This window comes from Narcine bancroftii, chromosome 1 (assembly GCF_036971445.1).
Source record: "Narcine bancroftii isolate sNarBan1 chromosome 1, sNarBan1.hap1, whole genome shotgun sequence".
Lineage (NCBI taxonomy): Eukaryota > Metazoa > Chordata > Chondrichthyes > Torpediniformes > Narcinidae > Narcine > Narcine bancroftii.
In genome coordinates, this window is record NC_091469.1 from 37,944,270 (window position 1) to 37,971,733 (window position 27,464).

At 38.6% G+C, this 27,464-nt stretch overlaps 1 protein-coding gene and 1 non-coding gene across 2 annotated transcripts in view; both read left to right on the forward strand.

Moving 5' to 3' along the window:
- Positions 1 to 27,464, forward strand: part of haus6 (HAUS augmin-like complex, subunit 6) — a 47,853-nt gene extending 20,389 nt beyond the window's left edge. The window contains exons 7-17 of the mRNA XM_069924089.1: positions 2,756 to 2,798; positions 3,117 to 3,290; positions 4,385 to 4,569; positions 5,250 to 5,379; positions 6,168 to 6,270; positions 9,712 to 9,820; positions 11,739 to 11,793; positions 11,921 to 12,097; positions 15,957 to 16,089; positions 20,900 to 22,087; positions 26,708 to 27,464. Coding sequence (XP_069780190.1) covers positions 2,756 to 2,798; positions 3,117 to 3,290; positions 4,385 to 4,569; positions 5,250 to 5,379; positions 6,168 to 6,270; positions 9,712 to 9,820; positions 11,739 to 11,793; positions 11,921 to 12,097; positions 15,957 to 16,089; positions 20,900 to 22,087; positions 26,708 to 26,796 — 2,386 coding nt within the window. The 3' untranslated portion in view covers positions 26,797 to 27,464. The remainder of the gene's footprint in view (positions 1 to 2,755; positions 2,799 to 3,116; positions 3,291 to 4,384; positions 4,570 to 5,249; positions 5,380 to 6,167; positions 6,271 to 9,711; positions 9,821 to 11,738; positions 11,794 to 11,920; positions 12,098 to 15,956; positions 16,090 to 20,899; positions 22,088 to 26,707) is intronic.
- On the forward strand, positions 9,995 to 10,126 carry LOC138752168 (small Cajal body-specific RNA 8). Its single transcript, XR_011350424.1, has one exon. It is a non-coding gene; the product is annotated as a small Cajal body-specific RNA 8 (non-coding RNA).

A 27,464-nucleotide genomic window follows, 5' to 3' on the forward strand; every position in this document is an offset into this window, starting at 1 on the left:
AAGTAATTGAGATATTATGTGTCCTTTCCAGTGGAAGTGGTTAAGGAAGAGGATCTTGCTGGCTATGAAGGCCATTCAGCTTCTAAGCCAGCCACATTGGGTCAGAAAAAGGTTCTGTTTATTGTTGGTTGTTGACATGCTGGAAGAGTCTTTATTGCTTGCTAGTCTTGGGAATTTCTGGCCAATTTCTTCATGCACATTTACCAATCTAGCTCAGAAACTTGTCCATGGCATTCTGTGCAATTATTCCTACTTCCAGCAAAAGAACATTAGATCTCTTTATTGGTTTCAATAAACTTAATTTGCAGGGTGTCTTGTTTGCTGAAACCAGATGTTGTGTCAGTATGGAGCAAATACTAAAACCTAACAATAGGGTCCAGAAATTCATACCTGGCTGGTCATGGTGAAGTCAGATCAGGGCTGTGTACTCTCCTTCTAAAGTCGTACTGTTGAAACAAAAGGAATGAATTGAATTGTCAGAGGTCAGAGATGTATTTCTTTCCACTGTGTCTCTGGAACTTTAACTTTCTCACACATACTCCTGTGAATTTGCAGGGCATTCACTCAACAACGTTATGATCTAGTCAACAGATTTTGTCCCCCTTTGAGCTTTTTCCCTGACAACAAAAAAAACTCTGCTGGTATCTCATTTCCCTTGAGGGTTACCAACCTGTTCATCTTAATTTTGTGGGAAGAGATGAACATACTCTGAGGAAACCAATGCAGTCACAGACTAAAACACGAAAGTTGGCAAACACTGATGTGAACTAAAAACACAATGCTGGAGAAATTCAGCAGGTCAAAATGTACTTGATAGAACAAAAATAAAGATAGAGAACTAATATCAAGCTGGTTTTGAATCTTTATCTCTACTCTATCAAGTACACTGTCTGATCTGCTGAGTTTCTCCAGCTTTGTTTTCACAGAGAATGTGCAACATCAACTAAGAAATAAATATGGAATTTTGCAAAATACATTTTATTGTTATTTACAGTTGAAAGGATATTTGCGGGGGGAAAACTAATCCAACTGCATTTACCAGCTTGTCAAGAGTTTGGGGTTCTTATTAGGAAGGTTATACTAAGAAATTTATTTCTGCAACGTATCTCTTACTACAAGCAGGCACTATCAAAGAGTTCATTAATTGAAACCGAAATGGGAGGTTGATTTGAATACTTTGATTGGTGAGACAAGATGGTCAGAGCTTTGTCTTGATTGTATGACAAATATATATACTGGTAATTTAGTTCAATATAATTATTTACATCAATTATGTTTAATACCTCAAAAACTGCTTAAAATTAAATCTGATTTATCAGAAAAATGTTTTAGATGTGGTGCTGAAATAGGAACCATCTTACACTCTACTTGGTCGTGTTCTAAAGTTAGAACTTTTTGGGAGGATTTGGGAAAAATTTCTGGGACAGATCACTGGAACTCTTTTTCCACAGAATCTAGATTTTTGTTGGGAAATATAGAAGGAACTAGTCCCAAATTAAATTTATTATTCTATCGAATGAAATTTACTCAAATTGCTTTAGCGGTGGCAAGAAAATATATCACAGTGACCCGGAAACTGGATGTGTATTTAGATATAGAAAGATGGCATTTGGAAATTCAGAGCTGTATTCATTTGGAGAAAATGACTTGTAACCTGAAAAATAAATATCCACTTTTTGTACATATTTGGAGCCTGTATATGCAAAGGTTAGGATTAAATATGTAAAAATGTACTCCCAGCCTCTTAAGACCTGCAATAACTTCTTCCCTAAAGTTGTTTTACATAAAACATTAAGATCCTAGTGTGTGAGCTAATCCACTGTGCAATCCAGAAAATTATTATTCTTGCTATATTGCTGCTTTTTTTAAAAATAGAACTATATTTTATATATAATTTTTATAGTGGAGGATAAGGGGAGGGGGCTTAATACTGTAATCTTAAATTTAATTAAGTACTGCTTATTTAAAATGTATAATTACATGGTTGAACATTTTAAATAAAAATATTCCCCCCAAAAATAATGTGCAAACTGCACATGCAGCAGAAGGTCAGGATTGACCCCAGACAGCTGGAGATGTGAGACAGTCATGTTAACTGTTTGGCCACTGTGCTGATATTACTATGGAATTGCATTGTTCTTGAATTAAGAGTTAACTGCAAGCTTGAAGCTTTAATCCAAAGACATAGAGAAATAGCTTGAGCCTGGTTACTCATGTTATATTCCAGATTTATGGGAACTCTGTTTCCAAAATCCATTCTCATTCAAGTCCTTCGGAAGGGGAGGACCACAAACTGACAATACAACATTGTGTCTTCAACACATTTACAAGAATGCAATGAATGAGACTTGAGGAATGATTACTGACGGCAATCAACGGAATTTCAAAATCTATGTTCAGAAATGAAAAAAATCAACTGCAATAGAATGAAGTGCACATTTATTTAAATCCAGTCTGCATGATAAAAACACAGGAGTGATGCAGTTAAGTAGCATATATCCTGATGAAGAATTTCTGCTTGAAATGTCAACCATTCTTTTTTTCTCCCACTGTGGCACCCTTAAATGTGCTATACCCCTATTGAAAATGATATGCAGTTGATAATAGGTGGCCTGGTCAGAAATTAATTTTATATTTCTATAAAACCTTACATACTTGCCCCCTAAATTTCTTGTTTGTTTCCAGGTTTTCTGTAAAGATCTGTAGTGAGTGAATCCATTTATAAAACTTTTTAATATGTTTAATTTTTTTGTAGAGCTGCTAGTGGGTTCACAGAACATGTTGCAGAATTGAAAGAGGTTTGTATAAAGTTTCACTGAACTTTTTTCATATTGACAAAGTAGTTTTATTTGTAAGAACCTTGATTCTTTGCTTTATTTACATTCCTAAGCCTAACTTAATTAGTTGTTTGGTAAAGATGGTGATATAAAATATGAAATTTGACATTCTGTACTTTATAATCATTGGATCATTCTAAAAGCTGATCTCTTGTTTGAATTGCATTAAAACATTGGTTTTTTTCAAATTGTATGTCAAGAGAAAATATGCATTAAGAAATGCATATATTGTGCACTACGGAAACTAAATTCTTTGTGCCACAAACTACTTCCATACAGCCACGGGAGATGTGGACTACAATAATGGGAACATTGTTGGAATTAGAAAAAGAAAATGAAATTATAGTTTCCGTAATGGATGGTCATGTAGACCTGAACATTCTTGATGCAACTGATATTTCATTAAGAGTCCCAAGACCACTAGTAACGAAGGTTCAGAATGAAGCAGATCAGGTATGTATGGTCATAATGATCAAATCTGTTCTGTTTTTTGGTAGAATAAGGATTCTTGATTATTGGGCAAACTACATTAGTATTTTAAATAAATCAAACCTGAAGCATACTATAGAAAATTTATACTCATGAATGTAGTTAAAGGAATTTGAAAATGTTTTTAAAAGGTTCTATTTTCTGGACAAAGGTCTTTCATTGTAGTTGATGCAACACAATCAAAGCCAATTGGAAGAGGTACTCACAAGTTTACATCTGGTTTCCCTGGAGATGCTGCTTGCAATCCCTGATTTGGGTGGGGGGGGGGGGATGTTCTAGCCAGTTACTGGTTTTACAATGTGAAATAAAACAAAATATTAGAATAGTCAGCAGGACCAAGTTGATCTGTGGAAAGAGAAATTGTTAATCTTTCTGGTCATAGGTTTCTAATATTTCCTACTTTTATTTCAGATTTACAGCATCTATAGACTAATTTTGAAGGGTAATGGCCCAACAATAAAACATCACTGGTATTCTTGCAGCATAGAATGCTCTTCAAATATTGAGATTTCAGTCTGATGAGAGAGCTGGATGTCTTGAGGAAAAAGAAAATCCACCTCTTAATAGATTTTTTTTCTGGGCACACTGTTGTTGTGCAGTTTGTGTGATTATGGGTCAAGGGGAAAGAAGAGAATTAAAATGAAGCCAGTTGAACTGTCCTTCGTTGACAAATCTTTGCACTTTGGGTAGTCTTGGCAAAAAAAACTGTGCCACTATGTACCTCCTGTCAAAGGTATTTGACTTTAAACTTCACCCAATAGATTTTGTTTTTGACTGGAATTGATAAGAACACAGTTGAAGGATTGAAACCAGAGAGTACCTCTCAGAGGAGTAAGTGTAGGTGAAAGATTTGAGTGGTTCTATTATCGTTGTCAACACAACTTGTTTTAATCAATAAACTAGATTCGGAAACTCCAAACAGAACTGGATTTTTTTAATAATATGTTGGCAAAGCGGCATTTTTGTATTGTCAATCTTTCCTGTTTAGCCAAAGCATTGAAAGTTCAACTCTGTAACAAACATTACCTAGTATTCTGAATTTGTGGTTCTGTTTACAGATTGAAGATCTGTACAAAGCTGGTAAATTGAATCCTGCAGCAATCTACCAGTTGTGCAATTGGTCTCTCAGACTTCTTGGTGACCAGTGCAACCAAGTACGCTTGGTAGAATTGGAACATCTTCTTTCCTTGGAAAAACTTGCAACTTTTCTGAAAAATGAGCTAATGGAAATGGAGGAACGAAGGTAAATGCATGGCTTAACAATTGAATTTGTTTAAGAGGAAGCAACTGGATTCTTGAAGTGAAATTCGAATTGTGCAGAGGAACCTAACAAATAATTACTGTTATTCCATCTCCAGATCCTTCAATGTGATCAATTGTACTCTCTAAATTTGGTATTGTTACATTCCTAGTTTAGAACAAAGTTTTCATTTCATTCTTGAGTAGACCTTTTGTGAATTTTTTTTTTTTTAGAAAATGGTGTAAATGGTACTTTTCTGACTAGCGATGGTATTTCCCTCCTTTCCCCCCCACCTCCCCCGGGAGAATTAATTCAAACACTTTGAACTGATCGGATGAATAATATAAATCTTAAAAACCTACCATTACTAATTAGCTAATTACCCTGGGATAAATTTGACCTTTTAAATCTTCAGGAACTATTTATGTTGCTGGGGGAATTAGGGGACTGTTGTTCCTTTGCAATAAAATCTTGGAGGGTTTGGGCAAAATGGTATTTTATAGTTTCATGGTTGGCATGAAAAAAATTTCAATTTTGTACAACTGATTAACACTCTCAAATCCAGGAACTAAAGCCAATTGGCTTGAGATTTAGAAGAAACTGGCAGGTTCATCGATGTGCAATAGAACTGTTATTTTTTACTTTTACTGAAATGCTGGATTATATTTGTCTAATTTTCACAGTCAGAAGATAACACAGGAAGTTTTCCCTTCTGTGAAACAATCAATAGCCAAACTGGAAAGTGCTTGGGACAAGAAATGGGAGCAGTATTTGAGTAGAACAGGTTTTTCCCCAATGAGAAAAAAATACCCTGTAAGTAAATCCTTTTTGAATATTTCCCATCCTGGCAAAGTTTAAATTTCAGTTTTAATTGATCAACACAAGGTGGAGTTCATTAATGAACCCTAATCTGCAATCTTGTAGTTTTGTGATAGGAGTTGAAACATTCAAACTCTGGGTTGTGCAGAAAAGTTGTACAAGAGGTGGGGGGAGGGGGTGGCATCACCCTCTCTATTAAAAAATTTGGTGTTTAAAAGATATTTTAACAGATATTTGGCACTTCAGTCTTTGAAGTTTGAGTGTGCTAACTACTTTCATTAATATCCTAAAATATTTGTTAAGTCACCTTATTAAGGACTAAAGTGTATCTGCCATATGGAATAAGATTAATTTGCTATGGGGTGAAAAATTAGTTGGAATTAGAGGCTACATTGAGTTTTTTTTCCAGAAGAACCTGCTTGGGCATGACTTTTAATGCGAGAAGGTGCTATGCTTACCTCAGTAAATTGGTGTGCTAAATTAATTATATTGTAAAACTGGTATCCAGCAGCCATGGGGATTGGTAGATGCCGGATAAGTTATTTTCCTGTTGCTTGGGATAACGTGATTGGCAAACTAACTTAAAAATGCCAATTTTGACTCTCATATTTTTTACCTATTTTCTGTAATTATTTTGCTGGTTGCTTGAGGCTGCCGGTTGTTTGAATTGTGGATACTGGGGATTTTGCTGTATTCCCTTCAAATGTTCCATATGTGTCTTGGTTTATTGTGAGATATGAAAATTGTATTCCATCAGGATCCTAACCAATGTTCTTTTAAAGGTGCTTGATCTTCTACCATCAATGCCAACTTTATCTTTTGAACCTGCTTCAGAGGAAGCTTATAGAAGCAGTATATTTTATTCACACTCGGCAACATTTTCAGGTGAGATCAGAAATGCTAATACTGGAGTAGCAATTCCTTCAAATTTGATTTTTCTTTGCCTTTAATATTTAGTTCCATGAGTAAATTGTATTTTTCAGTAAAATGGATCAAACTAAAAGTCATAGATGAGGAAAATTGAATTGTTTTGCACTTTATTTTCAGGCAATTCATTGATATTTTTAAAGATTTCAAGCAGCTTGCTCTTAATTTCAAGTGATTATTATATAAGGAACCATTTGTTTTTGGACCAGTATATATCCATACAGTTACATAGTCATTCAGCCTGGCAGATCTTTGCTAGAACTAATGCTCCTCAAAGCCTCATATCATCCTAAGGCAAATTGACCATTTTAATTACACTATCATTAATTTGAGACTTCATTTCTTTTTTAACTGGATTTTCTTTTTGATGGATGAATGTTAAACTTGTGGTCAATTGCTCTGGATTTACTTGATTGTCATCTCTGAGGTGAAATATGCCAGTTATAGCCAGTAGCATTGAAGGAAACTATCCAACGTATCTCATTTAAGGAGATCCAAAATTTGCACTGCATCATCTTAAATATAGACCAGTGGTTCTCAACCTTTTTTTTTCCACTCATATACCACTTTAACTATTTCCTGTGCTATATGTGCTGTGATTAGTTAGGAATTGCTTAAGTTGGTATGTAGATGGAAATAAAAAGTTTGAAAACCACTGCTTTAATCGTACCTAACTGACTTGTTATGTGCACAGTTTCATAACTCCAGAGGAAATGGGTCATTGACAATTTTTCTCAAGCAAAATATTTCAGCAACAATTGGGTTTAGAGCAGTGATTCTCAACTTTCCCTTCACACTCACATACCACCTTAAGCAATCCCTTACTAACCAACCCCCGAACCCTCAGATCTCATATCCCCCTCGCTGGGCGTCTCTCGCTACCTCCCCCCCCCCCCCCGACAACTGCCCACTCTGGATCTTTTTATTTCCAACTGTCACCAAGACACCAACCATCTCTACTTCACTACTCCCCTCTCCTATTCTAATCTTTACTCCTCCTCTCTCTGCGCAACAATCCCGACATCACCATTAAACCCACAGACAAGGGTAGTGCTGTTGTGGTCTGGCGCACTACCTTGCTGAGGGAAGATGACAGCTTTCAGACACCTCTTCCTATCTTCCCCTCCCATCGGACACCATCACGACACATCCAACACCATCTCCAACCTTGTCACTTCTGGTCACCTCCATCCCAAGACTGCCAACCTCATTGTCTCCTATCCGTGCACTGCTTGTTTCTACCTTCTACTCAAGATACACAAACCTAACCATCCTGGTAGACCCATTGTTTCTCCTTGCACTTGTCCCACTGAACTAGTTTCATCTTACCATGACTCTATCTTTTCTTCCCTGGTCCCATCCCTCCCCACCTATATTCACAAAACTTCACATGCCCTCCATCTCCTCAGTGACTTCAGATTCCCCAAACTGGTCTGCCTCACCTTCACGATTGATGTCCATTCCCTTTATAATTCCATCCCCCATACCGAAGGTCTTAAGCACTTTGCTTCCTCCTGGACCAAAGACCTGTCCACCCTCTCTCTACCACCACCCTCCTCTGCCTGGCAGAACTTGTCCTCACTTTAAACAATAACTCATTTCATTTCCTCCAAATCAAAGGAGTAGCCATGGGTCCCTGCTATGCCTGCCTGTTTGTGGGCTTTGTGAAGCAATCCATGCTGCAAGCCTTCACAGGTGAGACCCTCAACTCTTCCTCCTGTATTTCGATGACAACATCTGGGCTTCCTTATGCACCTGCGATGAGCTTGTCAACTGCATCCACTTCGCATCCAACTTCCACCCCAATCTCAAACTCACCTGGTCCATCTCCGATAACACTCTCCCCTTCCTGGATCTCTTTGACTCCATTTTGGGAGACAGGCTTTCCACTGACATATATTACACTGCCACGACTCCCTGAACTACACTTTCTCATACCCTGTCCCCTGCATGGATTCCATCCCCTTCTTTCAATTTCTCTGTCTCTGCCGCATCGGTTCCCAAGATGAGATCGCCCAGTCCAGATCTTCTGAAATGTCTGCCTTATTCCAGAAATGTGGCTTCCACTCCACTGCTATCAAGTCAGTCTTTAACTGCATCTCCTCCATCTCCCACTCATCTGCCTTGCCTTCTCCCCCCCCCCCAAAGATACAACATCAAATCCCCACCCACCATCCCACCAGGTTCCACATCTAAAACATTATCCTCTGAAATCTTTGGCACTTACAACAGGATCCCACTATTAGACACATCCTCCCCTCTCTGTTCCCTCGTGCACTCATCCCTCCCCACCAATTCCACCCCACCTTTGCTTCGTCAACAGCAGTAGCCAACTATTTCAGTTCTTTGTCACGCTTCCATACGCTCATGTCCATCCATGGCCTTGTGTAGTGTCCCACAAGTCCACCCACAAATTGGAGGAACTCCTGATTTTTTTTTTGTCTGGGCACTCTCCAACCAGATGGCATTAAGATTGACATTTCTGCTATCCTGCTCTCCTCTTTCCCCCTCCCATTCCCCTTTCCAGTTCTCCCTCCCTCCCTTCACCTAGCCATTCCGCCTCCCTTTGATCGCTGCTGTCCCCTCCCTTCTCCACCTATCACCACCTGCCTTTGCGACCACACCTCTTTTCCCCACCACCCCCATAACCCTTGCTCTTTCGCTCAGATGCCTGCCAACATTTTTCCATGCCTTGATGAAGGGTTCAAGCCAGAAATGTGTATTTTTACTTTTGCTTATTTGAAGGACCTGTTTGATCTGTTGAGTTTCTTCAGCATTGTGTGTTTTTACTTCAGTATATTTTTGAAACAATTTTTGCATCGTTGTGGGATTAAGAGCTATGAAGAAAAGGCAGGTAGGTAGACCTGAGTTCACTGCCAGATTAGCCATCATATTAAATGGTGGAGCAGGCTCAATGGGCCCGATGGCCTACTTTTCCCATTTCCTATGTTCTTGTTTGTGTAGCTAGTCAGTGGTTTTTCCACATGGGACACTACCAGTTTGGAAGCATTGGAATTGGATCAGACATGATAAACATAGTTTCATATTGGGGTTTAAAACTTTCTTGAAAGTTGAATGTTTTTTAAAGTTGATCTGAAGTGATAAGTGCATCACTGCTATAAATATGTCCATTCAGTATCTTACCTGTCAGTTCGATGAATGGCAGCAACATGGAAACTTGCCTTGATCTTGTTTGATGCTTCAGCAAAAGGGGGGGGGGAGAAGTGTTTTTTTTAAAGATGCTTGCAAAGGAGTATGAATTTATTGTTCAAAATCCTGCAACTTAAATTGACTTTCTTTGATAGCAAACAAAGATTTTTTAAATTATTGCTTTGACTCAAGTAATAGTATGCAATGAGTAAATAATTAAAGGCTAATATTGTTCCATATTTTGGGCAGGGCCTGATGAACTATGCACAACTGGTTCTGAAAGAGAAGACAGTGATAACCTAAGCATGGCACATGGGTATCATGCTCCAAGCACCTCAGAACTTCAATGTTCAGAGTGGTATGTCAGTGTTAAATTCTCTCAGTTGTTTTCTTATTGAAATTGTCTTTGAATCCGGCAAAGTTTGAGATGGTTCATGTTCGAGTTGATGTAGCTTTAATCTTGCAGCATTTTTAATGTACTGTGCTTCTTTGGGAGCTCATTACTTGGCTACCATATAGCGTTTCAAATCCTTGGGAGACTGATACACAATTAGAGCCAAATTTACTCTAATTGTCACCAATATCTCCCTAGAATAAAATGAGCCTTTTGATGACCGATCCAACTTGAGAGAAATTGGAGCGGACAGATACGGGGCAAACAAAAGATGCATATCCCACATGGTGTAGTCTGTTCTCTATAATTCAGCTGGTAAAATAATTGTGCATGCAGTAGTAAGAGTTGCTAGTTCCATGCCCTCTAAAATATTCTAGGGTGAATGTTTCAATTAAGGTGGGGGTGGAAAAGAGGTACATTCTTCCTGTTGAGAGGTGAACAAAAAACTAATATGCAATATCTCAACATAGTTTTTGAGGCAATCAAGAGAAAGTAGTTGGCCAGAACTTGAGGGAAAAGCTCTGAATGAAAAATGTTCTGTAGTTAGCAAGATTACAAACGAGATAAAGATCTGATGTACCAGGAGACTTTGATGGAAGAAAAACAGCAGTTGAAAAATATGCCATTTATGAGCTTTGAATTAATTCATAATTCATTTGTCTGTCCAGTCATTCTTCTGAGTGCTATTGGTACCATGTGTCTCATTATCAATGACTAAACTGTCTCTTCCACCAGGCTTGCCTGGTGCAGAAGGTGCCAAGACACCCTGCAAGATGAAAAACAAGACCTGTCAAAGGGCTGATGAACCCTCTCATCGGGTCAACAGCCATCTAGCAAAAACTTGCTGTGAAGTGTGGAAAGGGCACCCCTTCCATCGAAGCTTGGTCTGGCCATTTCCTGCAATAGAACTTCTCCTAGCTGTCTTGGACATCACCATGCAGCTGGATCGGGAGGGGATGTCGAGATGATGGGTCTGGACCTGGGCAACCCCTACTCATCTAAATCAATTTATGCACATGCTGTTCCTTCTGAGGAATGAAGTATTCTTGTATTAAACCCCAAAAACTGACTGAAATTAATCAGCATCATTCTATGGAATGGAAATTCATAAATAGGCTGTACTTGGGTGAAGATCAGCTGCAGGCCAAATGTTTATATTGGATGGATTTATAACAATCCAACTTGTAGGAGAATGATTGGAAATTTGATAGAGGAACAGTATCAATACAGGTTCTGGGGTGAGATCTCAGATCAGCATTCTGAGGAATGAAGGACCCAGATTTGTCTTCAGCCAATTCTATTTACTTGATACACAAGTTTGTGGGAGGTCCATCACCTCTACAGAGGATCGAGAAGCTCACAAAATACAAATGCTCCCAATACTATCTGACATTAACCAGTCACAAAATAGCCTCTTATGTGGAAAATATTATCCCATCAGCATTAAGCTACATAATGACTGTCTACATCAGTGTTTCTCAACCTTTTCCTTTCCACTCACATACCACTTTAAGTAATCCCTATGCCATTGGTGCTCTGTGATTAGTAAGGGATTGCTTAAGATGATTTGTGAGTGGGACAGGAAGATTGAGAATCACTGCTCTAGACCCAATTGTTTCTGAAATATTTTGCTTGAAAAATTGTCAATGACCCATTTCCTCTGGAGTTATGAAACCGTGCACATAACTAGTCAATGAGGTACGATTAAAACAATGGTTTTCAAACTTTTTCTTTACACCCACATATCACCTTAAGAAATCCCTTGCTAATAACAGAGCATCTATGGCATAGGGATTACTTAAAGTTTATGTGAGTGGAAAGAAAACTGTTGAGAACCACTGTAAAATAATTATTCCATTAATTCAAGCTTTTGATTTTGCAGTTTCACCCCTTCTATCAGAACTCCAAATGTTCAAACAACTTCATGTCTTAAAGAGGTAAGATATCTTTTTGATGTACATTTGTAAAGGGCCTCTCAATAATGGATCCAATTTATTAAATGCTCCATCTTGCAAATGATCGTCTTTTATTTCTAACGAACTGTATAAAAATGTTCATTCTCAGGAACCAATTGAAATACCATCGGTGACTAGGCAGCCTCTTGAAAGTGGATTGCTGAGTCCACGTGTAGGTAAAATGGAAAAGAACAAAGATCGAAGTCCACCACTTTCGAATAAACTCGAGAGTTGCTCCAAAAGAAATGAGCCACATCAAAAGACAGTTGACCAGTTGGCAGAAGAGGTTGGTAATGATCCCTTTTGATTAGAGTGGTATAGTGGTGGAAATTTTTTATTAAACCAATTGTGCTGTGCTAATTCAAGAACTATTTAGTTAAATGGATTCCCCAGTTCCTCTTGTCCACTGACTTATTTTCAAGAATATGTCCCTTTCCTTTTTAAAAATTGCTATTGAAACTGGTTCAATGAACTCTTCATGTTATGCATTTCAAAAAAAAAAGGGTCTAAACAGATATCTCTTGGGGTGGGGGAGGGGGGGGGGGTGGGTGGGAATATATAAATTCCTAATAGTTCTGTTAGATGTTCATCAGTATACTGCTTTCAGTCCTATAGCCTCCCCATTAACAACGCATCATGCAGATAAAGAAAGTATAATGTTTGCCTAGCATCCATTAAACCATTTGGACGCATAACTTAGGTTAACATGAGAACTGATTGCCCCTCCATTTTAATTCCAGTTATATCTCCCATTGTCTCAGGAAAGCTGAAATGTATCAAAATATCACTCCATTCACTCGGTCTTCCCCTTCTGCTGAGCAGAAGATGCATGATCTTGAAAACACAAACCTGATTCAAAGGCAATTTCTTTCCTGCTTTTATCAGATTGGAATGGATCTTTCAAATGGTCAAAGATATGCCTCTGCACTGTTTAATTTGGCTTCTCTATCCTACACTTTGTCTTAGTAATGATATTCTGTTATGGCCCAAAAGTCCTCAAAACCCAGCAGCAATAGAAATTCACCAAGACAAATGGTTACTTCAACAAAAGTTGCTTTTAATTATCTTTAAACATGAAAACAGGATTAAACTTTAACTTAACCTAACTTAACCCCCTTCTAATTCTAAGCGCACGTGTAGGTAATGTGCATGCAAGTTCAGAAAAGTTCTTTGGTTCACAGTCTAATCTCACTTCTCACCCCTCCAAGTTCACTGGTATCAGGTAGTTCTTATACTGTGCACAGAATTTAACATTTAGGAAACTTCACCAGGCTTTGGTCCTTGAAAGGTAAATGGTTACAGCTCAGGAATGTTTTTGTCAGTTTTCAGAGAGATTTGTTGCTTGTTGGACACAAACTGAGGAGTCCTTCCGATCAGCCACTTCAGTGTCTTGCTGTAGAAACTTACTCCATCAGGGTTTTCCAGATGATAACCTCTTTCTTTCAGGTCATCACAGAGTTCCTTTTCTGTTTCCCTTATCTCAGGCAAAACATTATACAGCCAGCCATCTCCTCTTGTGTGGACCACAAGGGCTTTGACCAGACAACTCACAACCTGTCTTCAAAATGGAGTTTTTCCACAAGCTTGTCATTTTCCTCTCCCAGCTGCTGCCGCTGAACTATAGAACTGAATTCTCTCAATAGGCACTTTCAGGTGGCCAATTGCCCCGCATGTAAAGCCGCATGTTTACAAAATATGCGGCTGTTTTGAGGCTACCTGAATGTGCAGGAGACGCTCTTGACGCGAACTACATTACCCTCCTCTGAGAGGGATAATCAGCTCAGCTCAGTGGCTCCCCCAGCCACCTGAATGCAGCTGGCTGAAAGCGGATGTTAAAGGGTCAGGCTGCTGATCACAGCTGACACTGGGCAGGAGCCGGAGTGTGCTGAGAGCTGCATCCTGTCCAGCTGTGTCCTTCAGGTGGCCAGCATTGCACTTTAAACACTGCCACCTGAACGGCAATTTAAAGGGCCGCTTCTGCTTCTTCAGGTGCTTTCTACACTAAGAATGCACCTGAAAAACCCTTTTGTCTCTCTGAGAAAACCACTCTGAAAGATGTCTGTCTCCTAATCTTCCTAGTTTGTTCATCTATTGTTTTCCAAAACAATAATCTATTACTCCACAGCATGTCCAATTAACACCTACTTGTGATGTCCTTGTAGGCATTCTTCAAAGTTTTTGCAAAGGCACTTGGAGCCTGGACTGTCTGGCTTGAGCAGAGCTCTGGCTTTTTAAATTAGATCTGTGTTGTGAAATGTTTGTTTGTGACCTACACTTTTAAAAAAAACCTGCCACAATTTATCTCCTTTAAAACATACAATATAAAATATAACATAATCTGTCACAATACTTTGCATTTTTTTGTCTCACTATAACACTGCCCTGCATTACCTACTTGTCTGATAGCACACAAAATAAAGCTTTTCAATGTATCTTAGTGCATGTGACAACCAAAAATTAAATTCAATCGGAAAGGTTTTCTGTATTCTATTAGTTCCATCCATACCTTGCCCACTGAAATGAACATGGTTTTTTTTATTTCCCTCTTCTGACAAAGGGTCCTCTACTAGGAATGTTAACTTCCTCTTTCTATGCCTGCTCCCTGTCCTGAATGTTTTCAGTATTTTGAGTTTAAAGTCCTTATTAACTTTTTATAATCATATGATAGACTTGCTGCAAACCTTTACATTTCCTTTATTGCCTTTTTTAAAAAAAATCAGTTCACACTTTCTGCAATCAGCTTGGTTCTCTAGTTGTGCAGCTACTTTTTCATTTTAATTACCCACTGAATTTCAACTTGTCTGCCCTTTATCCACTTTGGGAATGTCTACTCTGCTCCAGAGTTGCATTTTCTTTCCAATTATACCTAGACAAACTAAAATGTACTTCAAATTCAACCCACGAGCAATTGTATATCAAAAGGACATTTATTCAGGGGAAGTGAGACTGTTGTAATTTGTGTCCTGTATTTTTAACATCAAGTAATGTCTGTGACACCAATGCTGAGACACTTTCTTGCTACGTATGTAATCTATGCCTATCATTATTTTCTCTATTTTAATACCTCCCCCTTCCCCCCACCCCACCAAACCCAGCCCATAACCTTTACCACAAATCCTATTGTAACTATTCTTGTTTGTAACTGAAGTGTTGTATTTGAGGAAAATTTCTAAAGTCCACTTCTTCATTGCATACCATTAGTTAGTTATCCCCAATTTTTTATTTCAGGATGAATTTAATCTGTGATTTCTGTTCCCATCTTGCCAAATGATCGATATCATTCATCAGCTGAAGACTGCCATCCTCATTATGAAATACACTTATCTTTGTGTCATCTGCAAACTTACTAATCATAGATCTTGTATTAGCATCCACTTTATTAAGAGAAAAAAAATCAACATTTCCGGTTTCTTTTTTGGACTAGTCTTTTTATGAAGGACTTTTTTTTTTAATTTAAAAAAAACCTTACTGAAATTTGTGTATATTTGTTCTGAACTAATCTCATTGGCACACTTGGTGATCTCTTTGAAATTCTGTCCAACTGGTCAGAAAAGATGTCTACTAAACAAATACATGTGGACTTTTCCTCATTTGCTCTCAGCTCCAAATACAGATGAATTATTTTCCTAAAACTTTTTCCCCAAATAATATCTCCACTACTGAGATTAGGAACACTAGCATAAAAGATATGCCTCTGCACTGTTTAATTTGGCTTCTCTATCCTACACTTGTCCATGCTGCTCTTGAGTAAGAAGTACCACATTTCCTATCTTCTTGTCATCTGGTATCTATTCTGTGGCTAGAAATTTGAAAATTTCAATCAGACCCCCACCAATCTCTTCCTTTGAAAAGTATTCATTTAAGAAATCCTCTAAATCCTGAGTTTCGCACAAAACTTTGTTCTTTGGTTCCAAATGGAAAATGCCTTTTTTTCTGCTCCTGTTTACTGTCTTGCCCATGAAATACTTAGAATGTTCGAGTTTTCTGAAGTCGCACCCAATGGTGTCATTTTGTATCCATTATTCACGGCTCCAAATCTGTAAGGCTCTGGGAGGTTTTGTCCCATTAATGCATTTAATTTAATTTAATTTAATTTAATTTAATTTAAACATGCATTTAATGCTTATTCATTTTATGTTCTATAGGTAGCAGATGCATTAACAAAAGATTCACCTGGAGTATTCCAACAAGATCTGATGCAAGAAGAATATTTTTTCTCACTGACTAACAATCCCTTCATTGCCCAAACAGAGCTACCAAGAACACCTGAAAATTTAAGTAAGCTTTTTGTATCCCTTCACCTTAATGATTTGATTTTAAAGTAAAACTAATGCAGCTTTGCAAAGATTGCATCTGTTGAGAACCTGTGTGGTGGCATTATAAATTGCACACTATTATGAAGCAAATGTTAGTTGTAAATTCATTTCTGTTGGCAGCTGGATTAGAGGAGTGTGGCACACTCCCAATTGAGGTAGCTGAAGCTTTTTTTGAGGTCCATAAAGATCATTTTAGAGGTTGGTACTGATCCCTGTGTTCTCTAGGAGATGTAGATCTGATAATGTCCACAAAATCCATAAAAATGATACTGCAGTTTGGAAAGCAGTTTTCAGCCATCAGAAGGTGATTGAGAAGACCCTTGCCAGGACTTTCCCAGTGGCAAACAAGACCCCCCCCCCCCCCACAATCATTGGCACTGTCAGACTTGTGTCCTTTCTTGAGAAGGCCATGATTGCAGCATCTTTGAACTCTTTTGATGTACCTTTCCCAGATGTGGCCAAAGAGATTGTAAACTTGAGGCTGAAACTCTTGATCATCAAATTTAGGAACTTCAGCAGGAATACTGTGAATTCCCAGAACTGCTGTTTTATATATATTTTTAAGTTGAACATGTATTTTTCACTCAGCTAAGCAGCATTGATGATGCTGGTCTGCTGTGGGCTGGAATTATGGGTGCTTCGTTAAAGCCAGAATCATGGTTCAAGAGGTCTTTGAAATGTTCCTTCTAGCCTCTTTGTCCTTTGTGTGGCTCTAAGTGGGATGGAGCCATGGATGTTTGGGCTTTGGATGGACATAACAATAATGATAAGCTTGTCTATTAGTGCTGGAGTTTGAGTCCACCAGCTGTTCTTCAAGTAACAGTTTTTAGCTTGTCGCTCATAGAGTTACTTCTTTCCCCTGATGAGTGGTGAACCTTTCAATACAACAATCCCTTATTTTGTGGCTAGTTAGTTGTCTGATCTCCTGATCATTCTCATCAAACCATATATTCTCACAATCCTATTAACTTGCTCCCCTTTTCAAGATTGTAATTTTTGCAGCAGGGACAATTAACAGTGAGTGGTTGGTTCATCTCTTTTGGATGTGGGAAGCAACCTATGTAATAGAAGGAACACAAATTCCACACAAACAGTGGCAGTCAGGATTGAATCCAATTTGCTGGAGCTGCAAGTCAGTAACTCTACAAGCTGTACCTCTACCATCATTCTTTTTGCAATATTCAACTATTTAATTTATTTATTTGCTTTATTGCACCTCCCCAAACACATTACATGACTCCAAGAAGAAATTTCAGTTGATATTCTTGCTCAATTGACTGGGTCATTTATGTCCTCCTGAATTTGAAAGCTTTCCTTTTCCTCAGTAACTATAGAACCTGTTTTTGTTTCATCTACAATCTTCACTATGCTTTCTATAGTTGAAACTAAATTATTATGTCAGAAGAGCTCAGTGGAACTCTACTGATTACAATCCTCCAGTCACAGAAGAAACACCCCTTCCACCATTCCTTCTTGCTGTTTACATCCGTTACCGCACGGATGGCAGTCTCTTCAATCTGAGGCGCCTGCAAGCTCACACCAAGACACAAGAGAAACTTGTCCATGAACTACTCTTTGCAGACGATGCCGCTTTAGTTGCCCATTCAGAGCCAGCTCTTCAGCGCTTGACGTCCTGTTTTGCGGAAACTGCCAAAATGTTTGGCCTGGAAGTCAGCCTGAAGAAAACTGAGGTCCTCCATCAGCCAGCTCCCCACCATGACTACCAGCCCCCCCACATCTCCATCGGGCACACAAAACTCAAAACGGTCAACCAGTTTCATCAGATGCAAGGATCGACAATGAGATAGACAACAGACTCGCCAAGGCAAATAGCGCCTTTGGAAGACTACACAAAAGAGTCTGGAAAAACAACCAACTGAAAAACCTCACAAAGATAAGCGTATACAGAGCCGTTGTCATACCCACACTCCTGTTCGGCTCCGAATCATGGGTCCTCTACCGGCATCACCTACGGCTCCTAGAACGCTTCCACCAGCGTTGTCTCCGCTCCATCCTCAACATTCATTGGAGCGCTTTCATCCCTAACGTCGAAGTACTCGAGATGGCAGAGGTCGACAGCATCGAGTCCACGCTGCTGAAGATCCAGCTGCGCTGGGTGGGTCACGTCTCCAGAATGGAGGACCATCACCTTCCCAAGATCGTGTTATATGGCGAGCTCTCCACTGGCCATCGTGACAGAGGTGCACCAAAGAAAAGGTACAAGGACTGCCTAAAGAAATTTCTTGGTGCCTGCCACATTGACCACCGCCAGTGGGCTGATATCGCCTCAAACCGTGCATCTTGGCGCCTCACAGTTCGGCGGGCAGCAACCTCCTTTGAAGAAGATCGCAGAGCCCACCTCACTGACAAAAGGCAAAGGAGGAAAAACCCAACACCCAACCCCAACCAACCAATTTTCCCCTGTAACCGCTGCAACCGTGTCTGCCTGTCCCGCATCGGACTTGTCAGCCACCAACGAGCCTGCAGCTGACGTGGACATTTTACCCCCTCCATAAATCTTCGTCCGCGAAGCCAAGCCAAAGAGACATGATGCACTTCCATATTTTTGAGAATGAAATAGCAATCCAACTTTTTGTTTCAAGTTTAATTTTTCAGTTTTCTTTTTGGAGATTGACTCTGAAAATCATACAATATTCAACACTGAGGTGCAAACAACTCCACTGAAACATTATTTAAGCTTCAATACTTTCATAGTGAAAATTCTGCTCTGGTTCTCCCTAGCCTTTCTTCAGCTCATGGGTCTTTTGTTCCCAGGCTTTTCCTTGGAGCAATTTTTTAACTTGAGGAGTAACGTTAGCCACCTTTCAGTTTGGCATCTCAACTTGTTGGCTAACAATCTTGGAGATATTTCTACCAGCAATTTCTTCACTGGCTTCCCACTGTCCCAGGATGTAATTGGTCTGGTCCAAGTTGAGACTGCCACTAAACCCTCTCTTGTAAAATGGATATTTTCCAAGACATTGCTGTTCTTTTCGCTGAAGTCCACACCATCCATGTCTTTCTCTACAGAGAATGCAGATGAGAAATATTAATTTCAGACTATGACCATTTCCTATGGCTCCACACACCATTGATTTTGAAATGGTCCTAACTCTAATTACCTTTTTGCCTTTAATATACTTGTGGAATATCTCGGGATTGTTCTTTACCTTAGTGAAACAGAAAAGTCTCCAGATGCTGTGATTGTAGTAAAAACAACTAAATGCTGGAGGAACTCAGCTGGTCTTTTCAGCGTCTACAGGAGACAGATATATTGGCAACACTTCAGGCCTGAGCCCTTCAAGGAATAAGCCAGAAGTAGAAATCACAAAGTCTTAGAATTTAAACAATGGGGAGGAATCCAGACCAACAAAAGGGGTTAATTGGTTATGATAAGGACGAGTTAAGAATTTATCCTTTTTGTGGAAAAGGAGACGGAATGGAGAGATAGATGAGGGAAAAAGCAACGGGAAGGAGGTGTTGTTTTATCGAAAGCCAGAAATGTTGATATTAATGCCTTCGGTGGAGTGTGCCCAGTCAGAAGATTAGGTGTTCCTCCAATTTACAGGTGTTCTTAGTCTGGCAGTGCACGAGACCATGGACCGACATCTCAGCAAAGGAATGAAATGGAGAATTGAAATAGGTGGCCACTGGAAGATCCATGCTATTGTGGTGGACAGAGCCTAAGTGCTTAACAAAGCAACCTCCCAGTCTGTATCCAATCTCTCCGATGTAGAGGAGGCCACAACTGGAGCATTAGATGCAGTAGATGACCTCTACATCGGAGAGACTGGGTGCACACTGGGAGATCACTTTGATGAGCACCTCAGCTGACCACTGCAATAGCGTGGATCTCCCAGTGGCCACCCATTTCAATTCTCCAGCCCAGACTCTTGGCTGACATGTCTGTCCATGGTCTCATGCACTGCCAGACTGGCACCACCTGTAAATTTTTGGAACAACACTTCATCTTACCACTGGGCACCGTCTAACCAGATGGCATTAATATTGACTTCTCTGACTTTAACTAAACAATCCCCTCCCCCTTTTTACCATCTGTCCATTCCGTCTCCTTTCACTTAAACATGATAAATTCTTACTTCATCCCTTTTCACATCCAATTAACACCTTTTGTTGGTCTGGATTCCTACCCCCAATGTTAGAATTCTAAAACTTTCTAAGATATCCTGTTTCTGGCTTATTCTTTGAAGGGCTCAGGTATAAAATGTCGACAATATATCTTTGTCACCAATAGATACTGAAAACCTGGCTTAGTTCCTGCAGCATTTCAGTGTTTTTCTCCTTTACCTTGTTTGTCAGAACTGCCTCCTGTCTTCATTTTGCCACCTTTATTTTCCTTTCTAGTACTTTAACGTCACTTATGCTCGAGGGATTGAATTCCAGCTCCCTATATCTGAAATTACCTCTCATTTCTCTAAAGTTATAGCCAAGTCTAAAATCACACAGGGCATAGTTGGGGGGGAATGGTGATGGTCACTTTCCCAGAGTAAGGAAGTCTTTTTTTAAAAAAAGTTTCAGGTGAAAGATTTAAAAGGATCGGAAGATTCTCACAGGATAAGTATGCTGGAGCAAACTACATGTGGGGACAATTATGATGTTTTAAAGACATTTGGGCAAGTACATGGAAAAGGAAGATTTAAAGGGGTATAGACCAAATGCAGGCAAGTGGGATTAGTTTAGTAGACAATTTGGTTGACATGGATGAATTGGGCTGAAAAGCTTGTTTCCACTAACTCTGTATAAATTTGCAGTTACAGATATTAGAAACACCTGGAGATGTGCAGTTCAGGAATCTGAGCTTGAGCAAATTAAACGGCAGGAGTCTGTATCGACGTGTCCTCAACAGACAAACTGTACAACTGACCAAAGTCTCTTGAAACCTGAAGAATCTTCACCTGCAGCAGATATGAAGGTGCCGGGATCTTTTCTTGAGAATGCGCCCACAGATGCTGCTGCAATTCACTGTGTAGAATTTGATAAAATGGAAAATTGGAGCAAGCCTCCATCCAGTCCTGATGCAGAGTCTACTGACTCAAATCATCTCTCCATCAGGAATGAAGCTCAGGCTATGACTAAATTCCAACTTGATCATTGCAGGGAGCCAGAAATTGATTGTTCAAATGTTGGATGTGCAGATGAGAGTCTTCACTTAAATAATAAAGGTGCAAGTGATGATACAGATATACTGATTAGTAAAGTTCTTGCTCCATCTTCTTCCCAAGTTTTCTCTTCCAGTGAAGATTGTGTCAAAAAAAGTTCTGGAAGTCTCAATAACAGTGTAACAGATGACGAGATTTATTTTGGTCACTCTCGACAATTTTCTTTGGTTGAACGATTAAATCGCAAATCTCCAATTAAAAAGGAGAAATTGTCAAAAAGCTTCATTATGGAAATGTGTAAAAGCAGTGATGCTGTGGAGAACGTTGAGCCCTATGCATCCTTTGATACTGAATTGGATAGTACATTACTTTGGAATGAAGCACAGAATGTGACTAATACTCCAAATGACAGATTGAAATCTCCTCCAAGGTTTGGAATTTTGCAGGAGACTGTTCCTGATGTCCTTGGCATTGACAGTTTGAACAGCTCTAAAAGTTCCAGTGCTGATCAGCTGGAGGAGTCTCAATTGACCATACCATGTTTGCAGAATAGACTGAAGCAATTGAATACCAAGTGTTTGGCTTTCACCAAATATGGTGGAAGTGAAACATTAAACCTGGCTGAAAACATGGGAGCTTCTTATTTCCGTACGAGCACTGATAGTAAAGAACAATGCCAGTCTGAACTTCTAAAAGTAGACTACATGAATGAGGAAGTTGATAATGTTGACAAACTATTTACCCTGGAATCAAAATCTTTGAAAGGTCTTTTACCAGTTTCTTTGGAAACACAAAAACCTGCTTCATATCCTATTTCATTGAATGCTCTGGAAGTTCAAGGTAACCATTTTGGCACTTCTCTGCTCTGTCCTGCTGAGAGTTAAGAATGCACAATATAAGCTGTTATAGTAACAAATGAATAATTCTGATCTTGCTTCCAAAAGATAAATAGAATTTTATTGATAATTGTCAAATATCATTTTGGTTATTTTCTATTTTCTCTGGACTAAAATTATTTATTTATTTATTTTTAATTAACCGCTAGGATAAAAATGTCACATACAGGGGGCGTTTATTTAAGGTAATGGGGGGGCAAGTTTTTGCATATGAAAATACATGAAATAGAGGGATATGGATCATGTGCAGGCATTTAGTTTAATTTGGCAGCATGTTCAGCACAGATATTGTAGCCCATTGATCTGTTCTTGTGCTATGCAGTCCTGTATTCAATTTGTATGCAACCAGGGCAATGATAGCAACATTGCAACCATGTTATGTAATAGTATTGTACATATTGGACCTCTTTACCTATTGTATTTCTTGTCTCAATGTAATGGGGTTCTTGTCTTCCCTCTTCCCCTTTGTTGTCCCTAATATCTTGCATACTAAGGATGCCATCTGTTCCATTATTGTTGAATCAGTCATAAGTTATCAATGGTTCCCTACTCTTGGGAACCTTCTGCTGAAAATGAAATGATCAGCATACTGGCTACCCTTTTTGTCTTTTTCTTCACTGTCAGTAAGTTCAATGAGATCAGGTTCTGCACATCTCACTGTCCACTTGCATGCAGTCTGAGTTGTACCAGTGATATTATAATCCTGTAACCCACTGATTTGAGACTATCTTAGCAAGATCTCTTGACATCATCTTTCACTCCAGTTTATACAGAAAACAGTGATAGTTTCTATATACAATAAAATCACTGTTTAGAATTCAAGCAACTGGCAAAAAAATAATGGGAAAATTAATTGATTAAAAAAAATTACAGGAGTTTAAAACTGCCCATTAGCAGTTAACTTGACAATCATGTAACACAATCTCAAGCAACTGGTAAATGCACTTATCTGGCCTCTGCCAATCCCCATAGGTGCTGGATACCAGGGGTTTTACTGCACTTTAGATTTCTTGATCTTTGGTTTTGTTATTCAAGCTTCAATAGCAATTGATAACATCCACCAGAAAATAGTTTCTGTTATTGAATCCTAAATTTACCTTTACCTTTACATTTTTAAAATTTTGTTTAATAGTATATGTTAAGTAAATTTTAATCACCCATTATAGATTCAGACCAAATTGTTCACTACCTTCAGGGAATTGGTTTAAGACCATTCTTAAAATATTTCTCAAAACTGTTTACATCCTCTTGAAACCTAATACCCACCTTGCAATTAATCAAACTTCTGTATTTTGTGTTGTCTGCTTATCTTGAAATTATCCTGTCCTTGGGTCCAAGAAAATGCTATTGTCATAGTCATCGAGCTATTCATCACAGGAATAGCCCCTTCAGCCTAACTGACTATTTCCATCTCAGCTCATCCCATTAGCTTATGTTTGGCCTGTATCCCTCTGAACATTTCTCATTCTAGTCATGTTCAGCTCACATTCTGGCAATGGCTCATCACCTGCCTCTATATCTTCCTTTGAAGTTCATTCATGTCCTTTTTCAGTATTTTTATTGGTTTTATCAAATTAATGTTACATAGATACATAATACAGTATTAACAAATCACATAATTATAACAATGGTGCTACGATCTATGTTGCATTGAAAAGAAAAAAAAACACCATACTAATTGTAAGCACCCCCCCCCACCCCCCCTTCGGAGGCTACTGGCTAAACATAAAAAGTCCACTACTTATAAAATAAAAAGGAAGTTAATCAATGGGGTCAAAAAAATAACCTTACAAATTCTGAAAATAATTAAGAAATGAACCCTCTTGAGTATGAGCACCGCATCTTTCCATTTCACTAATATGGCCCCTCTAGTCATAAAGGAGGAAAGGCAACTGCGTGGGACTGTGAAATAGTCAATATTAGACCACTTATTTGATTCCATCATCAGGGACATCTAGGTGCTTTAAGATGGATTAATTTAAAAATCAAATTACTAAAAAGTATTCTCTTTCGATGCTTGGAGCACCTTTACCTTTTCAGATTCCAAATTAACTGGTCATTTTGTTGTCCGACATGCATTAGAATTTGGTTTCAATTCCGGAAACGTTTTGGGTACCATGGATTTTTATTAATTAATCTTATTTTGAGTAATTCCTTTTTACCTTCGGTCCAAGAAATTAATTCGTGTTCTTGCCATCCTATTTGTGAAAAAGTTGCCTCTAGGGACTCTTTTTAAATCTCTTCCCTCTTTAAATCTTTGCTTCCGAGTTTTGCACTCCCTTACTCTGCGAAAAAAAACATCAACCATAATCTGTCTCTCATAATTTTGTATATCTCTTTAAGATCACTCCTTGCCTTTTGCCGGTTTTGGGGGGGGGGTGGGGGGTGGGGGGACGTCCTCTCCTCGAGTTCGAGCCCTCCAGTCCCAGTCACTTCCAGAGAATTTTTTTGTACCCTTCCCAATTACTCAAGATTCTTTTATTAACATCTAATATTAAACAAAAGTTGTTTGTAGTGTGCCATAAGGTAAATTGCCAGTGCCCCTTACAGTAAGAAAAGGTAGCAAGTGTCAGTGTCTGGATTCGCTTCCCACACTCCTGCAGCTGCACAGTCCCCTGTTCAAGCCATTTGGCTGCTGATCTAAACCTCCAATACAATCAGGTACATTGCCAGAGACCCTTCAGGAACCCTTCTTGCCCTAGGCACCCTTTCAAATCCTGTTTCTGATACCTGATTCCCACGAGCTAGTCACCAGCAGTCCTGCAAGCCTATGAGTTTTTCAGCTGCTGAGCCCCTCACTGGTTTGCTGCCGTGGTCACCATCCTGTAAAGTTGTCTCCTGTTTCTCACAGTTTCTGGTGGCCTGAGCCGGTTCACTGCTCCTCTGGAGTCTGCAACCCCTTGAGGCCACTGCCATCACAGGTGCCACATATATATATTTTTTTATTTATTTATATATTTATATATATCTATTTATTTATATATATATATATATATATATATATATATATATATATATATATATATATAATTTAATGTACTTCCTAAAGCTGGGTAACTAGAACTCCAAATGTGGCATCGCCAATGTTTTGTACAGCTGTAACTTTGTCCCAAGTAAATGTCCTTCTATCATTCTCTGCCTAGAGAATTGTATTTCAAAGTAATTTGTCTTGTAAGAAATAGTTGTACAAATATTCTCTGAAGGTAAGATTATTTCACTGACTAAATGCTTTTGAAGTAGTTTTCTCCAAATTGAAAGTCTTGAATGAGGCTGACCACATAAACCAAATTTGCGGTTAATCAATCAAATGGTCTGCATACATCACTTTTTCCATCCAAATGCTGTTGAAACTGTCCCTCATGCCATACAATTTTCAGACTTGGCCTTTCCAGTCCTGCCTGGAGTGCAGTAAATGCATAAATTTCAGCTAATCCAGTGTTCTCGCTCCCAAGAGGTTGATCTTTGAAATTCTATTTTCAACTTCTTGATGAATTGACCATTTGACAGATTCCTTATTTGTGATCTTCTGACTAGATTTCTCTTTTCAAACTGGTAGGTTTTTCTAATACTATCCCACTTTGCCTTGTATTAAAACCATTTAATATATCCTAACTCTTCAATCTCCCCTAAAAGTGACAGAGACAGTTTACTTTTTGAAGGGCTATATGAATAAAGCCTGCAGTTGCTGTATATTTATTCTCACTTCCCCTCCTGTCAAGTTTACCATGCCTGGCTATGTACCTGAGGGTACATTTTTTTTCATGACTGGGATTTAAATTCAAACATTAATCCCATTGAGACACAGAAAGCATACTCCTGCTCCTCTGGAGTCTGCAACCAACTAACCAATCCTGATGCTGACGACTCCTTACAGGCTCTTCGGAGTAAGCATACAAAGGGACCAAGATTGTTTTGATATTGTTGGAAGGAAACTATTATTAATTCTGCTGTACAGACAGTATGCTTACAATTCACATCTATAATGCATTTTACTTTATCAGTTGTTTCTTGTATCAGAAACTTCACATATTTTTAAATATTAACCTGCTAAATAAGCAGGATGCTAAAGGGATCCACTCCACTGTGCAAACCTGTTCCATTGCACAATGGAGTGGATCCCTTTAACACTGATCTATGTTGCATGAAATTTTACACTTTGCTACAGCTTATCCATCTGGACCAGGGTTCGGGAACCACGCTGTTTGTAAGGAGTTGGTATGTTCTCCCAGTGTCTCTATGGGTTTTCACGTGGGCTCTTGATATCCTCCCACCATTCAAAAACATACCCGTGATGTAGGTTAATGGGGTGTAAATTGGGCAGCACTGACTCATGGGCCGAAATGGCCTGTTAGTGTGCTAAATGTCTAAATTTATTAAAATAAATAAATGAAAATTTAATATGGTGGTACAAGTGGTGCAAAGATTGGATCATTCTTAAGAATCAACCTAATAACTCGTAACCAGTATCATTAGTAGCTGCAGTGATGCTGCTTTTTACACAAAGCTCTCTAAAAGTACCATTTTTGCTCTATTGTATATTTTTAATTCTTGTTCTAATTTTCAGGTGACGCATCTCAAATGACCTGTCTTGCCAAGTCTGAAATACCCTCTGTCAACTTGGATAATGGAGTAGGAGAATTAATAACATTTTAATCAAGACAGACTGGTGTAGGAGGCGGTATTTTGATTTTTGACCTGAAATTAAAGTTGGCTCAAAGTCTGCTGACCTTGAGATGCTTAATATCTGCATTCAGACAACCTCAAGAACCCTTTTCACTCAAATGAGCAATCCAGCGTGTCTTGTTCTAAGGTTGATTCATCTGTACACCATATGTCTAATCCAGATATCTATTCCTGTTTGTTCATGACAGAAATTTTCATTTACCACTAGATGATACTACACGTCATGATGCTTGCAGAGTATTGTATAGGTTTTGTATAGATATTTTGTATAGATTTATTCTATAGATGTAATTTGTACAACATTTTTTTTTTAAAGAGCGCACACTTCAAATTAAATAAATCTAATTTCAACTAATATTTACCACCAGTACCTGCCAGATTATTAAATCTTTGAAATTTTCTAGGAAATCTTGGTAGATTTGAGATGTTCAGTAACTTTAAGTTTACATTATTTAATTAGAATCCAGAAATCTGGTTATGTTGTTCACCATCCTGAACTTGGATTTAATGCAGAGCTTAAAATGTGTTTCTTTACCATCATGCTTTGTCAAAAAATGTAAATAATTTGTTGCTTCATCTCCTGAATATTTGTATTTTTTAAACACTTGCAATCAAACAAATAATTTGCATTTGAAATA